The 20,631-nt window shown below is 45.8% G+C and overlaps 1 protein-coding gene across 1 annotated transcript in view; it reads left to right on the forward strand.

Moving 5' to 3' along the window:
• LOC138498452 (zinc finger protein 850-like) overlaps positions 1–20,232 on the forward strand; it is a 50,115-nt gene extending 29,883 nt beyond the window's left edge. Inside the window, exon 2 of the mRNA XM_069622204.1 lies at positions 16,772–20,232. Coding sequence (XP_069478305.1) covers positions 17,857–20,232 — 2,376 coding nt within the window. The 5' untranslated portion in view covers positions 16,772–17,856. The remainder of the gene's footprint in view (positions 1–16,771) is intronic.
• The last annotated feature ends 399 nt before the right edge of the window (positions 20,233–20,631 follow it).

The raw sequence follows: 20,631 nt of genomic DNA on the forward strand, positions 1-20,631 counted from the left end.
TCCCTGGTTCCCTTATAAGGTCATGCACTTCATCTGGAAACCTGCTGTAGTCACTAGCTTGTGAGCCTTTGTGTGTGTAAGCCGAGAGGAGGGGGCTACAATCACATCCCTGGTTCCCTTATAAGGTCATGCACTTCATCTGGAAACCTGCTGTTGTCACTAGCTGGTGAGCCTTTGTGTGTGTAAGCCGAGAGGAGGGGGCTACAATCACATCCCTGGTTCCAGAAAGGTGCAGTTGTGGAACCAGTAGTTGCCCCGATTGGAAAACTACTGGCTGTTTGAAAGATCCTTACCATTGGTGGACTTGAACCTGCATCCCACTCCAGCTTTGGATAAGAGGCAGACTCCTGAAGCCATTCTTCAGATCTACGTTGGAGCCAGGATTGCTATGAAGAAGAGCAGTCCACTGATGACCCAAGGATGACTTTTGAATCTGACCAGCATCCTCTCCAATGATTGGTCCTGTGAAGCCCTGCTCCTCTCTATCTCAGTCCGAAGGCTAGCCCAGGGGTAGAATGCATGTCCCAGGTTTGACGATCAAATGTAAGTGCAGAGGGAGCTAGCCACAAGGGACTTTGCACCCAATGTTACCCTGTGGAGGAAATGGGGAGGGCATCTTCTCCAACACAGCATGTAATGCGTGCATCACAAGTGCCTCAAGTTCATTTGCAGTCAGTAGGCTGTGTAGATGCAAGTGGCCCTGTGCTTTGTGTGGTCATCTCTGGCGCAGAATCTCTGCTGGAATCTCGTCGTCACTTTCCGAGTTTACTTTTCTATTGATAACCACATGGGTGAGTCCTTCACTTTTGTACTATGATTTCTAATTCTGCTCTTCGCAGTAAATCTGTGGGTGTCCCTGCTAATGGACTCAAAGGGAGGCTGAAACGTAACAAATCTATTTTAGCCGGTGACTTGTGGAATTCGTCATGACAGGGCCCACCTCCTTTAGGGCCGCCTAGTGCTTTATGCCTGCATCAGTCAACCTCCTACGCCAACGTAGCGGCTTCTTTTCTGAGGAATGACCTTAGTGGATTGAGCCTGGTCCATGGAGAGCTACATGGGAGGTCTTCGGTTGAGCCTCCTTCACTTCTGGATTATATCTTGGATGCTGAATTAATGTCTTGCTGCCAGCCGACTGCCAAAATCCATAAATCACTTGCATTCCCCTGATACTCTCCTCGGCTCTTAGGAACATTCCTCTGAGCTAATATCTAGCACTTTGAAGAATGGTTCATCTTCATCTGCACCATCGATCTTTTCTCCTTTAAGGTCAGAATCCTCACAATATGACATCACCTTTGGGAGCTAGAGCTATATCAGCTTTAAACTTTGTTTTGAATTCATTTGTTCATTTGTACGAGAACATTAATTCAAATTTGCTTGCCACAAATGTTTGTTAAATACTTTAAATTCCAAAGTTTCTTATAGTGAAGGCTTTCTAGTTTCATCTAAGAAAATGACTACTCCTTCTGTATTGCATGATTTGACTTCTGCACAACCTGGTACCTCCGATGGTGAAGAACCTAGAATGGAATCGAAAGTTGAAATAGAACCTATGCCGGATTGTGTTCTAATTGGGTGTACCATAGTTGGAAGATGAGATTCAGGTGCGCATATTATTGTTTGCTTGAAGCTGGCCCCTGTGTCCCCCCCACCCCCCCCCGATGCCAAAACAGCAGCAAAATTCTTAGCGCAAGAAGCTTTTCCCCTGTGAGGTGTATGTGAGGTCCTGAGATCTGAAAACGGGCCTCATTATGTAAATGACCTATTTAAAGAAATTACCTCCCTTTTGGGCATAAATGACAAATTATGCTCAGTTTACCACCTGCAAGCCAACAGAATATTGGAGCGCCTTAATGGCCTTTTAAAACAACGTTTAGCAAAAATATGTAAATCTCTGAAACCTAATTGGCTTTATTATCTCCCTATTGCCTTGTTCCCACTCAGAAACCAGCCAGGGGTGGAGCACATCTCACACCCCATGTGATTGTAACAAACGGGAGTCTGCACAGTTCCCTCACACCTTCACACACAGCCTCAGATGCCCATAAGGCAGCTGACATTTTGCAGGATGGGTTTCAGGGGTACCTTGGGGACATAACCAAATGTATTAAAGTTATATTGCAACAGATCGTGCCGCACCCAAGACCGCCGGCTGCAATGGTGACAGACATTCCAGCATCTTTATGGCAACCACAGTTCTTCATCGGCGACAAGGTTTGTATTAGTTATGTGAGGAAATGGAATGAAAGAAGATTCCAAGGGCCCTGCAAGGTCATCTACGATACTCACACCACTGTTAAAGTTGCAGGTTGGAAGGTGTGGATCCACCTAACGGACATTCAAAATGACAACGGCACCAGCACCCATCCCCAAGAGCAGGATAAACAAAGCGGGGAGAGCTGAGTGTTTTTCCTATCTCATTGACATTTCTGAAATCACTGTGGTCCTTTGGACGAGTCCACGTTAAACTTTTTTCACAGCCTCCAGAAACAGCGGACAATGTCAGAAGAATTATGTTTTGCATCATTTTCCTGTTTTTCTCTTTTTCATGATAGCATTTATAGGTTTTTTTATTAGGAGTGTAGGGGCTAATGATATTGAAGTAGCATATGTATTCACAAATAGTGTGCCCGTGACCAGAAGCAAGAGGGACATTGTGAATCCTGATGACCATTTAAATAGTTTTACAGATATGCATCCCCCCCGAAACAATCAATCTATGGTACAACCACATGAGGGATGTGGGAAGAGAGGAGTACAACTATTCCTGCTGTATTTGTTCTTTGATACCCCATGCAACTGGCAAACCCAGACTGGTTACACTTCAAGAAATGCTATCTCTAATAGCACAGTGCTTGGTGCACCTTGCCCTCTGTAGGGTGTGTGGGTTGTTTCAGGGACACAGGGTTCAGGCAACATTGATAGAAAACAGTGAGTGTCGAGTATAACAGGCAGGAGCAGTTTCATTGCAAAATAAGACCTCAGTTAGAAATGGGGGTGCTATTTTTCACAATAAGTGGGTCCAAGGACTAATGACGTGCAAATCAAGAGGACTGGTGGGGTTTTCAGAGGAAGTAGTGATGCATATCAATACATGTTATGCTGTGTGGGAAAGATATGTTAAATAACTGACATGGATGAAGCAACGTGAGCAACCCACTAAAGTGCTGAAGCGTACACAGCTCTCCTTGTTTTTCAGGGACGATGGCATCGTGCCTGTTGTCACCAATGGACACTGTAACAGAACACTTCATATTCCAGACCTAAATGGGGGAACTGCAGGTCTCATGGATTTCTTTTGGGTATGTTGGAGCCTTGCATACATACATCTTACACCATTTCAGAGTGGTGTCTGTTCCCTAGCCACGTTGCATTCCCCTGCCTTAATTATCCCCCATGCTGACCTTACTGTAATCAATCAGCACCGCCTGTCCAAATCCATGAACCATATGCATCAGCGGGCCCGCTGATCACTGAGCTTGCACCATCAAAGGCGCTCAAACTATTTGTCCCAAGATCCAAATGAGAAACTCAATGGCATTCCCGAGAAGTACCGGCTGTTCACCAAGACAAACTTTCTTCCCCTCTCTGCTCGCTCTAGGAATCAAGGTAGCAGCTTACTCTAAAGTGTCTTCAAATCACCCGCTCGGAAATGGTACAGCTGGAAATTGACACTGAGCACAGCTTGAAGGCGGTTAGAGAGGAACAAAGGGCAATCAGATTAATGACATTTCATAATCGCTATGTGCTTGATTTATTCATGGCCATGGAGGGCGGGATCTGTGCCAAAGTAGGCCCTTCATGTTGTAGATTCATTCCACCCCACGATTCAGATAACAGGTCTCTGGCCCACGCAGTTGTTGCCCTACACAATCTACATACTGTGATGGAAACGGAAGTTGGGGTGGTGGAGCAAGATTGGTGGTCATCAATATTTGAAAGGATTCCATCATGGTTGAGTACTGTTTGTAAAATAATGTTTCCTGTCCTTGTCCTGGTGCTTGTAATTTTGTGTTCCTGTCAACTGATCGTAGGGTGCTTCACAAAAACGCTGTCCAGAAGAACATGGTTGATATCACTCACACCAAAAGCAGGGGAGGCCACTCCCCTCTTAAAACATGTGGACACACAGACTGATTAGTGGAATGGTGAGATTGAACTCCAAATGGTCCCCTAGGCACATGTTTTGACTCCCCATCAGACCCAGAGAATTATTTATTGGCAGGCGTACGTTAACCCCACAGGAGACGAGTATTTTAGTTTTTTGACATGTAGCCCAGAAGAATATGTACAGCAAGGTGGAGATTTGCGTAATGTTAGTAAGTATTGTGTATCAAACACTGAATTTGATAAGCAGAAGGAGGTGAGTAGAGTAGTTAATAAACCAACTAAAGAGGGGAATGTTGTAATGCAGGCACAGTGTCCCCCATGTGAAGTAAGGTACAGACTATGGTAGCATGGAGTTGTCATTTCATTTCAGTGCTGGTGCATGTGTTATTTGTTTCAGCATTTCTGCTCACATGTGAATTAGGATTTAGGTTTGCCCCCCATTCTAGAGAGCATTAGGTTACCAGGTACATGGTGGGATGGAGGGCTGCAAAAGACATTGGGCCTCATTAGGAGTATGGCGGTAAGGCAACAACAGCGCCTGTATCGCTACCGGCACCGTTGCTACCGTACCCCCATACTATGAGTTCTGCTCGCGGGTGCCCTAGCAGCAACCTGGTCTGACCAGGTGGCGGTACCGGCACCCGCAAGCTGAACATGATGTAGCAACGGTACCGTTATGAACGGTACCTCTGCTACCATCCTCCCCATTCCCATTGAGCCCTATGGGGGCTCAAATGGGAATGGGGACATACCGGCTCCGGCACCCGTGCAAGGGGAATTACCGGGTCCGCTGAGGTCGGAATGGCCCGGTGATTACCCTTTTGCGGGTGCCGGAGCCGGATGCAAATTTAGGACTAGCCTTGCCGGTAAAAACGGCAAGGCTACCTCCAACCTTGTAATGAGGCCCATTGTGCACTATATGTAGAGTTTTTAGGGCCCTGAGACTCCAAGATGTTGTTGAGTATGCTGTGGAGCAACCTGGTGGTATAAAGAGTAAGTAGGGAAAGGCACTGATGTTTAGGGCCTCTCACACCACTGACCAGAGTGTTGCCATGTTAGAATTAGGGCCTAGTTGAAGTAGCAGACTTGACTGGTGATGCACTAGGCCACAGTTTCAAGCTCCTGGCATGTTGGTAAATTAGATTCTATTCCTGTTTACCCCAGCAAGCGTTCAGGCTGTCAAGGTTCTTGGATGAAGTGCGAGGGGCTGCATGATTGTTAGTTATTTTAGCAAGAGTTTGCTGTTCCAAGGTGCTCCAGACAGGAAATAGGGTAAGGATATGTTACAGTTGGATAAATACAATAGAAGTGAAGGACACATTTGATGTGAATGCGACCTAGGGTTGGAATGTTGCCAAGGTACTGAATTAGGTTGTGGTTATACTGCCCCCATCGAGGAGTGGCAGGACAATTGGAACTGCAGCATATGGGTTGAACAGAGCAAAAATACATCTGAGAAATTAGTCCTCAAGAGCAATATATTGGCTGTGTTTTGTTTTATAAAGACAACTGTTTCCCAAGAATATGGAAGAATGTGTGCTAGGAAAGCAAAATGTTTCAGGACGGTAGTCGCTAGCGATGTGCTGAAAATGCAGCTGCAAGGTCTGAGAACCATCAGGGGTGTGAGACACCTGAAGGTGACTCGCACCGCAAGTCCCTGCTGTCATCCAGGTGGCCAGGACACAGCCATCGCTATTGGATGCAGTTCCTGGGGGTGGACCAGTGCGGGAGGATCACTTGCATGAGGGAGTGGAAGTGGGACACTGAAAGGCGAGATGCGGTATCCCCTTCCTTATACCATCTTTTCCCCAACCTAGGATACCTGGAAGCTCAAATCCCCTTCCCCCTTTTCCAACACAGTACACTTTCTCATGGACATTTCATCATGATCGACAACGGACTAACACCAGAGCTGTATACCTGACATGTCCCAACACAAGTCCCAACACAAGGGTCAGGCAATTCAAATTACAATTACATGTCCCAGGAGAATAGCTATCCCCTTCCTTATAACATCTTTTCCCCGATCTAGGATAACTGGAAGCTCAAACCCCCGTCCCCCTTTTCTGACACAGTACACTTTCTCATGGACAATTCATCATGAGCGACAACGGACTAACACCAGAGCTGTATACCTGACATGTCCCAACACAAGGGTCAGGCAATTTCTGATAATTACACACAACTGACTTCCACCCTACTTCCCCACACGTATAAAAGGCGGAGCACCGATGCACACTCTGAGCAAGGCAAAACGCTCCGAGATGGCAGTTTAAACCAAGAAGGAAGGCAGCGAGATCAGAGAGGACGACAGAGAGGGAATTACCCTTGCCCTTTTAGGAGAAAGACCGCGACTTTCAAGAGGCCTCGAGGAAGAGAAACATAAGACCGGGAAATGCAGCTGACGAACAGTGCAGTGTGTGTCAAAAGTACTCGGGGCCCTCCCGTATTGATAGCCAAGGCGGGGAGAAGCGATTGCCACTGTGGTACAGCTCTTAACTCCGATACAAAGCAACGCCAGTGAGTTAAGCACAGCCAGTGAGTTGGAGAAACTGATAGCAAACCGGACTGTGATACTGTAAACACTGGAGCGGAGTATCTGTACTTCTGCCCTCTATATGGCAGAGATACAGAACACCCCAGCCAAGGTTCTCTATATGGAAGCTATGGACGAGCAACCAAGGCTTAAGCTCTCAGGAGGTGATGCAAGCTGGTTCTTAAGTACAGTGAGTCCCCAAGCCCCCACAAAGGAATGTCCACACACTTGGCCTCATCACAAGTTGTGCGGTATTGCTATTATGCCGCATTTAAGGGTCCGCCCAATCACGCGTCTGGCAGCATTTACACCCAGCTCTAAGCTGGGGGTAAATGCGCCGACTTAATGCCCATTTTCGGGCGTAATTAGCGCAGCGCTATTAGCATGCGCTAATTGCACCAAAAATGCCCCATTGCGTGCAACGTACCCAATGGGGAATGGGGAATACCCATTACCGCCCAACCCTTGATCCGGTGCTAATAGCCCCAGACCGGTTGGTGGTAACGCTATACCACCGGTATACCGCCCAACTTTTGATGAGGCCCACTATGTTATGTGCTAAAACAGTTCTATATATAAAAAAATAAGCTTAATTACACACTTTGTACTTGTTACGCTCACCTGGTCTCTGTGGGGACGTTGGGGCACGGTTGGAGCCCTCCCTGGATTCGGCTTCCCTGGATCCTGCTTTAACCCCAGCTGCAGCGATTTGGTCTGGTCAGGTTGCTGGCAATGCCCTTGGGTAAAGGTAAGAGGCAGTGAGAATGCTGCGACTGAACTGCGAGCCGCCTCGAACCCCTCGTGCCAGAATGAGACGCGCAAGCGTTTTCCCATAGGCTCTCACCTGTTATTTTGCAAAGATGAGCTCTCCGTCCTTCTCTTCAGCAGGGGCGCTATAGACAGACCCAGTTGCTTCACTGATCCGCATGCGTAATGACCCAGACCGGCTGCGACCAATCCTCATGGGAGGTAAGTGTTGATAACAATGATTATTGTCCGTATGCTTCTTTAAAGTCTTTCCCAATGATTATTGTCCGTATTCTTAATAATGTCTTTTCTTTTCCCCAATAGGTGTTGAAGATGGCTCCGCTGCGTCGCATTGCTGACAGTGGACCCACGCAGTGTCTGAAAGGGATGGAGCGGACCCCCACTAGAGAGTAAGTAGGGTTTCTAAATGAAACGCAAGGTTTATATGTTGCGCAGCCAAGTGTTAAATGTTTATGTGGTTTCTAACCTTGTGCTGTCTTTATTTCTTGCAGGGACGGCCTGGCATCGGGAGATGGAGAGTGGCTATCCGGCAGCTGTTCGTGGCTTCGAGATGGAAGAACCGATAGGATGCCTGACGAGAAGAAGACTTCTGCGTGAATGAAGACTCCGACAGGTGAGGAAGAGGCGCCCAGCAGAAGATTGTCGGAGGCCATGTAGATTGTTGTCCTCCAAATGTTTCTGGATTTGCAGGTATGCAACTCTGTCCAGTATTTTTAGGAGGAAAGCGATGGTTGTGATTGGCCTATAATTCGTTGGTGTGTTAGGGTCTAAGTTTGTTTTTTTAAGAGTGGCATAACCCAGGCTTCCTTGTGGTTGTTGGGGACTAAGATAGAGTTGAAGGAAGAGTTTATCACTGTGGCGATGAACAGGGACAGCTCTTTGGCGCCTTCCTTAATGATAGGGGCCGGGCAGGTATCTCCTTGACCCCACCATAACATAGATTGCATATTGGTCACACACTCCATTCACCCAGGTCCTACCCCAAGGGTGTACCCAAAACATACATTCACTGGGAAGGGTCCGGCCAGTCTGGCCTGTACTTTCCCACAATACCATATTTGGTTCTTCCACCCAACAGCCAGTCAGGGGAAGGGACAGAATCAGGGCTTCCCAGGACCTTGGAGAAAACAAGGTAACAGGCAATGAAAATCAAGAGGCCCCAGGGGCCATCTTGCCTTCTATCAGGAATTCACTGATTCCTATGGCAGGGACTGAGTATCCCAACATCGTGAATACCCAGAGCTCCTGTCACATCAGCATAAAGATGCCACCAGCCCATACCGTGCTCTGTGGGCAACACACAGGTACCCAAGAAAACATACACTAGGGGTACAGGGTTGTACCCCCACCCTTGGGTGCTATAAGGGTATCCCAATGGTCTCTGTTCACCACAACTGAAAAGAGGAAGGGCTGCACTGCCAGGGGTCCCAACTGGACTCCTGGGCAGAAAGCAACACAGAACACACATGATAAGGGAATACAGGACAATGACATGGAAGCTCTGTCCCTCCAATGCATTTCCAGCATCACAGTTACACTCCAGGTTGCAAGCAGCAACATTGTATGAAGAAAGAAAACTCATATGCGATGGAACTTTATGAAACCGAAATAGGTACCAGATACAGAGTGGTCCGGCGCCACATGGGTGCTCACTTGAAGGTCTCTGTTTGGTATCCAACTGAGCGTGTGAGAATTATTGAACTGTGAAATCGAAATGGTCCTGCAGTGGGTTAAGTTGAATCCCGTGCACATTCGAAAGTCTTTGATTGCCTGTGAACTGAAATTGGTCTGTGCCCAGCTCAGGGGGACTAATTGTATAAAAGGGGATCTGAGACCGGAAGAGGGGGATACAGGGTGAACCACAAACTACCAGAGAAGATATTGATGTGGCAAGTGTGAACCCGACTGAGGGATGCCTGTGAATTTAAATTGGTCTGAGCCCGGCTGAGGGGGACTAATTGTATAAAAAGGATCTGAGCCTGGCTGAGGGGGATCCAGGGTGAAGAGTGAATCGCCTGACTTGAATATTTTGAAAGGAACTTTTTTGTTGTTTATGATACATCCACCCTCTGAATCAAGAGACTTTGAACGTAAGAGACTTGGGCACAGAAGGCCCTGATGTTGGTAAAAGGAACTGTGACCTCGTGCTGAAGAAGCCCAGGAGAGTGATGTTCTCGAGTGACCGCTTTGTCCTGTGCTAAAAGTGTGGGGAAGGGAGGCCAACGGCCTGAACATCCTTACTTATCATTTTGTGAACACTTCTTTCTTTTTCATGAACCATTATCCCACCCTATTTGTAGCATAGCAGTAAGGATTGGCAATAGTTATTTTGAGTATAGGCCCTTTTTTATTTGACTAGACTCCACTAGGACTGTATTATTATTATTTGATGGTCGTAGCTTGCTCCCATCTTAGATTTAGGTTTAGATAGGCATTTTCCACCCCCATGATAAAGTTCAATAAACACCCTTGAACTGTGATCACTTGTGTCCGTCTTACTTTGATACCATGCCTTCCTTACAGGGGGTGCCAAGTTGTTAGGTCACATGCCTTCAATGTTCACACTCGCTTCATGGTTGGGTCCTTTCGGTGGCATGCAGAGCAAATGTACAAGATTTTATGTTGACCAATCCACATAGATAACTGTTTGGCTAACATCATCTTTATAACTGTAACAATCAGAATTGACCATTTTATGCTGACCACGCAATTAGGTCATTAGCAGGGGTTGCACTTAGTTGGTCACAAGTAAGTTGTTAGTCCATAGGGCATAGCATTTATTTAGGTGTGTAATGGCGAGAGACAGTAGATATTGTAGATGTGCATGTATTTTGTAACTTGTTTGTATTCAAATTTGTTTTTGCCTGTATATACTGTAATCCAATGTGGCGTATTGAGCTTGTTTCCAGTTTTGCAGAGCTGGCTGACATTCCTGGCTGTAACTTGCATGTAATAAACTTTTTTTCATTGCCAATCGTACACTCTATTATTGCTTCCTTGGATCGTGTTTTTTTTTTTTTTATTCGGTTTTTGGGGCTACCCATTCATCATAATTTTCTTGTAAGCATATAGGTTTTCAGCAGTGGAGCCACATTCTTAACTGTCCACTAGAATTAGCAAGTTTATTGTACAGTCATCCGGGGAGGGCCTAGATGATGCTGTAGCGTCAAACTAACCCGTGTTTTTCAGAACCACACAAGTTGACACCTGAGTTCGGCGGTAGCCGTGCCATTAAAAAACGGCACGGCTACCGCCGGAGTCACTATTTTAATGGCACCCGGTGGTCCCGGTAATTCTCCAATGCCGGGTGCCGGTAAAAATTAATCCCCATTCCCATTGAGTCCCATAGGACTCAATGGGAATGGGGAGGATGGTAGCACCGGCACCATTCATAATGGTGGCGATGCTACCGTCAAGGTCTGCGGGCGGGAGGGCACCCGCCTGCAGATCTCGGAGTATGCCGGTCCGGTAGCAACGATGCCCGTAGCTTACCGGCACTGTTTGTTACCGGACCGTCATACTCGTAATGAGTCCCATTGCAACAGTTAAAACACTCCCATCCATTTATTACAATCCACCCCCCACATGTGATTGGTCAAAAACTATACAAAAAAATCCAGTCTTTCTCCAATTCGTCCATTTTCATTGGTTGGAGTTATCTTAACTACCATCTTCAGCTCATGTGTACAGCACACCCTCTTTTAGGATTTGTCTGTGGTCGTCCATGACATCATCATACAGTTATACATTCACATGCAAACATACTTCATTACCAGTCCCATCTGGCCTGAACCGCCAAACCCCGGACGTAATTGCACATGGTTTGCAAGAGTACTTAAAAAAATATGAGGTGGGGATGAATAAGCAGGTTCTCTTTGAACTAGCAATAGCCATCTCACCCACCCCGACTTGCTGGCGTCATTGGAACATTCTAATCTAAATGATTACCAATACAATATGCATGGCCTCTGGTCACATCCTGTGAAAACAATCGAAACTCATGAAGTATCGGTCACTCTGGCGTCGAGCGTCCCTTCACCCCAAGTTTATTGTTGTTGTAAAACAAATGGGTGAATCACCCATAACAATAACAAGCTCCCATGCACTTAAAAAGATTGCATCTTCCTTCCACGATTCTGCCAAGCCATAAAACCCCAGGCCGGCTTGTTGGCTGACCACCTGCTGAGGGCGTAGTTACTCATTACCTTTGCTCTGGCATCTGAAACCCTGCATAACCAGTGTCCCCTGGTCACCCAGAATTCACCCTGCAAACCCTGACTGCAGAGCTTGACCAATTTATAAAAAGAACACATGCATATAGATTTGTAAATTCCCCATGTATGTATTTCAGAGCATATATTGTTTCATAACTATTGTGTCTTCTTAACAGTGGGTTGTTCATGACAAATCCCCTTCCTCGAATGCGCATTATGAAGCTATTCATTGCCCAGCTTCTAGGCACTTCGTAGCACACCATATACAGATCGTATTTTGACATTCATCTTGCTGTGCATGCAATCTTAAATGTATCAACTTAGACACAAAATAACACTAAAAGTAGCACATCCCATTCACATTTACTACACTGGATACATATAAATTGGCACATCGTGCCAACTTTAACGCAACCCCAGTCACAAATATGGTGCGCCAAATGTGTACCCCTCTTCCTTATCAGGACCTTTCCTGACCACCCCAACAGTACCGATTTGGTATTGTATTCAATGTAAACTTATGTACATTTCTTATCCTCCGTCAGTCACTTCAGATGATATGAAGGTCTAATGCCATGTCATTTCATTTCACGTCATCAAGGTCAAAGGTTGTGTGACATCACCTGTGATGCCATCTTGGTTGTGTTGTCAAGTCCCCTACCCCAGGCATTTTGGTGACCCTAAAAAATATTTTGTTTTAAATGTTTGTAGACCATTCTCCATAGTGATAAATGGGATAAAGTCCTTAGGTAAGTCATGGCTTTGGGTTAAAGTCAGGTCAGTGCTTGTTCAACCCCACAGGTGTGAAAAAACAAGCACCCAACCCTAGAGAGTGCCACAGTAGACACTTGTTTAGAGCTTCAGTTCCAGGACCTATATTGAGCCAGCCAAGGAAGAAATGAAGCTGAGCAGAATTAGGGGCAGTGGAAGCCAATGGTGATCTGTCATAGAGTGGGCCGGTAACACCCGCACTACTCTGGGGTTTGGTGACCCCTAAAGCAGATTATGACGATATCAGAACCACAGAATGTCAGGGTCCGGAGACAAGTACTCCAAAGCACCAATCACTCAGGATTTGGCTCAGAAACAGCCCATGAATCTGGTAAAGATAGGGCTTCTTTTGCTGAACAGGTTGTGATACACAGGGCCTTGAGCCCTTGATCCGAATGAAACAGATGGAGGAAATGCAAAAGAAGCCTCTTGTCCAGGTTAATGACCAGCCACATTCAACAGCAGAGGATGACGATTTGCTGGCCACCCACACAGGAAGTAGACTGGGCATGTCGTGGGCAGTAAACCTGTCTAAGGCAGGTTAAACCACTATAGAGTGTACAGGAGTGGGATCATGGTATGCCCACATCAGCACAACAGCCTGCTGGTCCCAAATGTAAAAGGGTTTGCCCAAAACAGAATTGCTGGGATTAAGACTGAAAAAGCACATTAGTCCACTGGGCTAATGATGCGGTAAACCCAGCAGCACTCTTGGTGAAGACAATACTGAAATACAGTTGCCACCAGCCTACGTCTCTTCACACCTGTAGGGTTTTAGCATCACCCTACACCAAAAATGATATATCTAAAACACACCCCTGTTCCAGGAGCCATATGGGCTACAGAGGGACAATACGTGGAAAGGGATGCATTGACAGGGGGAAGAAGTCCCTCTCATCACAAAAATAAAGACAAATCTGCAGGAAAACCAACAGGGAAAAAGCAACATTTTTACTATCACCCTCATTGTGAATCCCAGTATCTGTGTGTAGGCATGCTCAGAACCTTGGTGAGTTACGGCTGGTGAGTTACACTATCACCCTCATTGTGAATCCCAGTATCTTTGTGCAGTCATGCTCAGAACCTTGGTGAGTTACGGCTGGTGAGTTACACTATCACCCTCATTGTGAATCCCAGTATCTTTGTGCAGTCATGCTCAGAACCTTGGTGAGTTACGGCTGGTGAGTTATACTATCACCCTCATTGTGAATCCCAGTATCTGTGTGTAGGCATGCTCAGAACCTTGGTGAGTTACGGCTGGTGAGTTACACTATCACCCTCATTGTGAATCCCAGTATCTGTGTGTAGGCATGCTCAGAACCTTGGGGAGTTACGGCTGGTGAGTTACACTATCACCCTCATTGTGAATCCCAGTATCTGTGTGTAGGCATGCTCAGAACCTTGGTGAGTTACGGCTGGTGAGTTACACTATCACCCTCATTGTGAATCCCAGTATCTGTGTGTAGGCATGCTCAGAACCTTGGTGAGTTACGGCTGGTGAGTTACACTATCACCCTCATTGTGAATCCCAGTATCTGTGTGTAGGCATGCTCAGAACCTTGGTGAGTTACGGCTGGTGAGTTAAACTATCACCCTCATTGTGAATCCCAGTATCTGTGTGTAGGCATGCTCAGAACCTTGGTGAGTTTCGGCTGGTGAGTTACACTATCACCCTCATTGTGAATCCCAGTATCTGTGTGTAGGCATGCTCAGAACCTTGGTGAGTTACGGCTGGTGAGTTACACTATCACCCTCATTGTGAATCCCAGTATCTGTGTGTAGGCATGCTCAGAACCTTGGTGAGTTTCGGCTGGTGAGTTACACTATCACCCTCATTGTGAATCCCAGTATCTGTGTGTAGGCATGCTCAGAACCTTGGTGAGTTACGGCTGGTGAGTTACACTATCACCCTTATTGTGAATCCCAGTATCTGTGTGTAGGCATGCTCAGAACCTTGGTGAGTTACGGCTGGTGAGTTACACTATCACCCTCATTGTGAATCCCAGTATCTGTGTGTAGGCATGCTCAGAACCTTGGTGAGTTACGGCTGGTGAGTTACACTATCACCCTTATTGTGCAGTGTTATCCCATAAATATATTTTATGCGGATATGTAAACCCTTTCCTAATACAGAACAGGGGATCTGTTTGAATTCCTTTAGTGTTTCAGCAGTTCTGATTAATCTCCCTCCCTGTGCATCCCATACTCCTTTGGGGAATGTCTGGACTTCTCCTCCTAGCATTCACCTGTTTGACTTCCTATCAGTTTTTCAGCAGTTCTGATTAATCTCCCTCCCTGTGCATCTCACACTCCTTTGGGGAATGTCTGGACTTCTCCTCCTAGCATGCACCTGTTTGACTTCCTATCAGTTTTTCAGCAGTTCTGATTAATCTCCCTCCCTGTGCATCTCACACTCCTTTGGGGAATGTCTGGACTTCTCCTCCTAGCATGCACCTGTTTGACTTCCTATCAGTTTTTCAGCAGTTCTGATTAATCTCCCTCCCTGTGCATCTCATACTCCTTTGGGGAATGTCTGGACTCCTCCCCTAGCATGCACCTGTTTGACTTCCTATCAGTTTTTCAGCAGTTCTGATTAATCTCCCTCCCTGTTCATCTCACACTCCTTTGGGGAATGGCTGGACTTCTCTCCCTCGCATGCACCTGTTTGACTTCCTATTAGTTTTTCAGCAGTTCTGATTAATCTCCCTCCCTGTTCATCTCACACTCCTTTGGGGAATGGCTGGACTTCTCTCCCTCGCATGCACCTGTTTGACTTCCTATCAGTTTTTCAGCAGTTCTGATTAATCTCCCTCCCTGTGCATCTCATACTCCTTTGGGGGATGTCTGGACTTCTCGCACTAGCATGCACCTGTTTGACTTCCTATCAGTTTTTCAGCAGTTCTGATCAATCTCCCTCCCTACGCATCTCACACTCCTTTGGGGGATGTCTGGACTTCTCCCCCTAGCATGCACCTGTTTGACTTCCTATCAGTTTTTCAGCAGTTCTGATTAATCTCCCTCCCTGTGCATCTCACACTCCTTTGTGGAATGTCTGGATTTCTCGCCCTAGCATGCACCTGTTTGACTTCCTATCAGTCTTTCAGCAGTTCTGATTAATTTCCCTTCCTGTGCATTTTCTTTGCCCTTTGTTCTTTGTGTCTGCACCACAACTCCCATAATGTGCTTCTTCACTTGCGATTCCTCTCTGTTCTGCTCATGCTCTGAAAGTACTCTGGGCCTCATTACAAGTCAGGCGAAAGGGGTTAACGGCGCCATACCGACCAACCCCGTACCGCCTGATTATGAGGTCCCCTCGCGGGACCCGCTCTGCACGTCTGGTTTGACCAGACGTACAGAGCGGGTCCCGCGAGGGGAGCAGGGAGCTAACAACGGGCTTGCAAGACGCAAGCCCGTTGTTAGCTCCCTCCCCATTGCCATTTGAGCCCTATGAGGGCTCAAATGGGAAAGGGGAAGGACAGGGCCCGGGTTCCCGAAAGGAGGATGTACCGGGCCCTCCATACTCGGAATGGCCCGTTACTTCCCCATTCAGGGAACCTGGAACCGGAGATGATTTCGGTGGCAGCCATGCCGCCAATAGCGGCATGGCTACCACCGAAGTCGTAATGAGGCCCTCTGTCTCAGTGTACTTTCGGAGTGTCTCCCTATTTCTCTGCACCCCACAGTCTCCCCCTCCTCAGCTATAGGCTCTGTGTCTGAGAAGTTTTTTGTCTCCACTCCTTCTTCTCACCCTACAGCGTGACTTCCATCGGGTGTAGGCGGAATATGTGAGTTACTACATCTAAGATGTACTTATTTCCTCCTCTCGCAAAATCTGCGTCTGTGAAACTCCAGTAAGTTGTGGTTCCACTGCAGGTATTGAGATAGTAACTCGACAAAATGGCCATGCCTCCCATTATTTTTATCTCAATGCAGTCAACCTTTCCTTTCCTCTTTGTTCCTGTTCCACCATCTTTTCTGTGCACTGTGGAGCTGGTTAATTGAACACAACCAGCAATGACTCGACTGACAGGTTGGCCATTTCTCAGACTTCCGTGGCTGCACGTCACTGCATTGTGTTCATCCTGGCTGTTGGCTAGTTTGGTCACACCTTTATTCATTTCTGTGACAAAGGATGAATGGTCAATGGGCCACATGTTTAGAGATTTATGTGTTAATTCTGTTCATGGAATTGGGGACAAGTTACACTATTCATTTAACTCAGTGTCCTGCATACAAATTCCAGGATTTCATGAAACCAGTATTATAAAGTTGAAACATGCCTTTTTGCTTTTCACATATGATTTTTAAAATAAGAAATATGTATTTGTCGCTTATGGAACACTAATCCTGTTTTTCCTTTTCCTTCAAGCAGGGATTGGAAAACTGTGAAATGTTTAAAGAAAGCTTTCCTCTGATAGCTGGGTCTAGTATGATAGCAACCTCATCTGCTTCTTGCTCATGACAGTCACTCCCAACCTGGAGCCTCTGACCGCGGAAGAAATATTGCTGACTCTGAAGGCAAGTCACTAAAAAAGAGCTGAAATTATTAATGATTTTGGAAGACACATACAGTTCCTATTTCCAATCAGTGCCAATCAATAAAGAGGTCATCTGTGTCCAACCGGTATAACAACACTATACCACTAAAAGGGGTGGGGGGGGACTGAGTCATTGCCTTGTGTACATTTGCAGCATTCTGTGCATTAGCGATACGTAACTGCATATGGGAGTTTCTACAGAGGAAGTACTAACCCCAAGAGAGTCCATCTAAATGCACTGATTGGGACACATCCTCCTCTTTAAAGAGTGACACAAGGCTTTAAAGAATACACTAAGGAGAGACTCTGAACAGGCGCTTTGCAAATGAACTGACCTGCCAGAAATTCAATATAAATGGCCATCTGATGATGAGTCTTATGTGCCACAATGGAATAGGACTGTGCAGGTTCACTGGCTGCGACAGGTCGCTCAGGACATCATCTAATGGTAGACCACTGAATCTATACTGGACAGAGGAGAGGACAATGGCTGCCACTTTAAAGTAGAGGCAGAGCATTTTCAGGCATTGTGTAGAACCTCCTTACCAAATATTGTGTAAATGCACTGGTGTGCCACATTCAGTATGAAAAAGATGCTGAACACCAACTTTGGACTTTATGCTTCAGGATCAATAGCACCGCTGCTGTGGTGCTGGTCAATAGTTGTTGATGTTCCAGCGGCAGCTGACATTTATTAAAGACCAAAAAGCATGAACACAAGGCAAGAAACCATGCTCTGGACGTAGAACAGTTCTAATCGCAGACCTGCCTGCTCTGGCCGAGGATAGTGGCTCATTCTTGACACTCAAGTCTGTAAAATTGCACCTGACCTGGTGAGAGCAACTGAGGGATTCAGGTTGAATTTGACAAGGAGCTCTTTACAAAGAAATCACTATCTCAAAATAGCGTCCTCAGAATGGAGGTACATTTTGAATTTTCTGAATGTGAAGCTACTTTTAGTGAAACATGCCGTATATTGCACCATCAGAGATTACACACTGAAGAGAAAGAGTGTGACAAGACTTTTAAAGAAACAAGTGATCTAATAATTCATCAGAGAATTCACACTGGAGTGAAACCCTATGCATGTTCTGAATGTGATAAGGCTTTCAAGGAGAAGAGGCAGCTATTGCTACATAGGATGAGTCACACTGGGGTGAAACCATATGCATGTTCTGAATGTGATAAGGCTTTCAAGCAAAAGTGTGAACTAGTCGTACATCAGAGAAATCACACTGGTGTGAAACCATATGCATGCTCTGAATGTGATAAGGCTTTCAATCAAAAGGGCACACTATTGATACACCAGAGAATTCACACTGGGGTGAAACCATATGCATGTTCTGAATGTGATAAGGCTTTCAAGCAAAAGTGTGAACTAGTCGTACATCAGAGAAATCACACTGGTGTGAAACCATATGCATTTCCTGAATGTGATAAGGCTTTCAAGACAAAGGGTGAGCTATTGGTACACCAGAGAAATCACACTGGAGTGAAACCATATGCATGTTCGGAATGTGATAAGTCTTTCAAGAGAAAGGACCATCTATTGCAACATCAGATGAGTCATTCTGGAGAAAAACCATATTCATGTTCTGAATGTGATAAGGCTTTCATTCAAAAGGGCGCGCTATTGGCACACCAGAGAAATCACACCGGGATGAAACCATATTCATGTTCTGAATGTGATAAGGCTTTCATTCAAAAGGGCACGCTATTGGTACACCAGAGAAATCACACTGGGATGAAACCATATTCATGTTCTGAATGTGATAAGGCTTTCAAGACAAACGCTGAGCCATTGGTACACCAGAAAAATCACACTCGGGTGAAACCATATGCATGTTCTGAATGTGATAAGGCTTTCAAGCGACATGATCAACTTGTGAATCATCATATGAATCACACCGGGGAGAGACCATATGCATGTTCTGAATGTGATAAGACTTTCAAGACAAAGGCTGAGCTATTGGTACAACTGAGAAATCACACTGGGGTGAAACCATATTCATGTTCAGAATGTGATAAGGCTTTCAAGCAAAAGTGTGAACTAGTCGTACATCAGAGAAATCACACTGGGGTGAAACCATATTCATGTTCTGAATGTGATAAGGCTTTCAAGACAAAGGGTCAACTATTGCAACATCAGATAAGTCACTCTGGAGAGAAACCATATTCATGTTCTGAGTGTGCTAAGTCTTTCAAGAGAAAGGATGGGCTATTGGTACACCAGAGAAATCACACTGGGGTGAAACCATATGCATGTTCTGAATGTGATAAGGCTTTCAAGGAGAAGAGGCATCTATTGCTACATAGGATGAGTCACACTGGGGTGAAACCATATTCATGTTCTGAATGTGATAAGGCTTTCAAGACAAAGGGTAAACTATTGCAACATCATATGAATCACACCGGGGAGAGACCATATGCATGTTCTGAATGTGATAAGGCTTTCAAGACAAAGGGTGAGCTATTGGTACACCAGAGAAATCACACTGGGGTGAAACCATATGCATGTTCTGAATGTGATGAGGCTTTCAAGGACAAGAGGCATCTATTGCTACATAGGATGAGTCACACTGGGGAGAAACCATATGCATGTTCTGAATGTGATAAGGCTTTCAAGCGACATGATCAACTTGTGAAACATCATATGAATCACACCGGGGAGAGACCATATGCATGTTCTGAATGTGATAAGGCTTTCAAGGACAAGAGGCATCTATTGCTACATAGGATGAGTCACACTGGGGAGAAACCATATGCATGTTCTGAATGTGATAAGGCTTTCAAGCGACATGATCAACTTGTGAAACATCATATGAATCACACCGGGGAGAGACCATATGCATGTTCTGAATGTGATGAGGCTTTCAAGGACAAGAGGCATCTATTGCTACATAGGATGAGTCACACTGGGGAGAAACCATATGCATGTTCTGAATGTGATAAGGCTTTCAAGCGACATGATCAACTTGTGAAACATCATATGAATCACACCGGGGAGAGACCATATGCATGTTCTGAATGTGATAAGGCTTTCAAGACAAAGAGTGAGCTATTGGTACACCAGAGAAATCACACTGGGGTGAAACCATATGCATGTTCTGAATGTGATAAGGCTTTCAAGGAGAAGAGGAATCTATTGCTACATAGGATGAGTCACACTGGGGAGAAACCATATGCATGTTCTGAATGTGATAAGCCGTTCAAGATGAAGCGTCAGTTATTGATACATCAGAGGAGTCACACTGGGGTGAAACCATATGCATGCTCTGAAGATATGATATGATATGATAGTTTATTTATATAGCGCTTATGCACAATGTGTTTTAAAGTGTTTCACGACAAGGGAGGGAACAAGGGAAAATACAATGACATTCTTACAGGCAACGAACAGTAAGAATGTGAAATTAACTATCGAACTCGGGTGAGGGAGACGGGTGAAGAAAGGGAGGGGAGGAACAAAACAAGCGGCTATCGTACTAGGCCTGATGACATTTCAGATAGTGCTGGAGGGGGGGGTCAAGTAAGGGGTGGGGGGAGGAGACTGACGAGGTTGCTATCATACTAGGTCCAGGGACAATTCTGATAGAGTAAGTGCATAGAAGAAAGTAAGGGCAGAAGGGGAGGAGATAAGAAAAGGGAGAAAAGGAGGGGAGGAGAGAACAGAGGGTGAGCAGTCAGAAAG

The sequence above is a fragment of the Ambystoma mexicanum genome, chromosome 5q, assembly GCF_040938575.1.
Source record: "Ambystoma mexicanum isolate Mex_15411 chromosome 5q, UKY_AmexF1_1, whole genome shotgun sequence".
In the NCBI taxonomy this organism is placed as follows: domain Eukaryota; kingdom Metazoa; phylum Chordata; class Amphibia; order Caudata; family Ambystomatidae; genus Ambystoma; species Ambystoma mexicanum.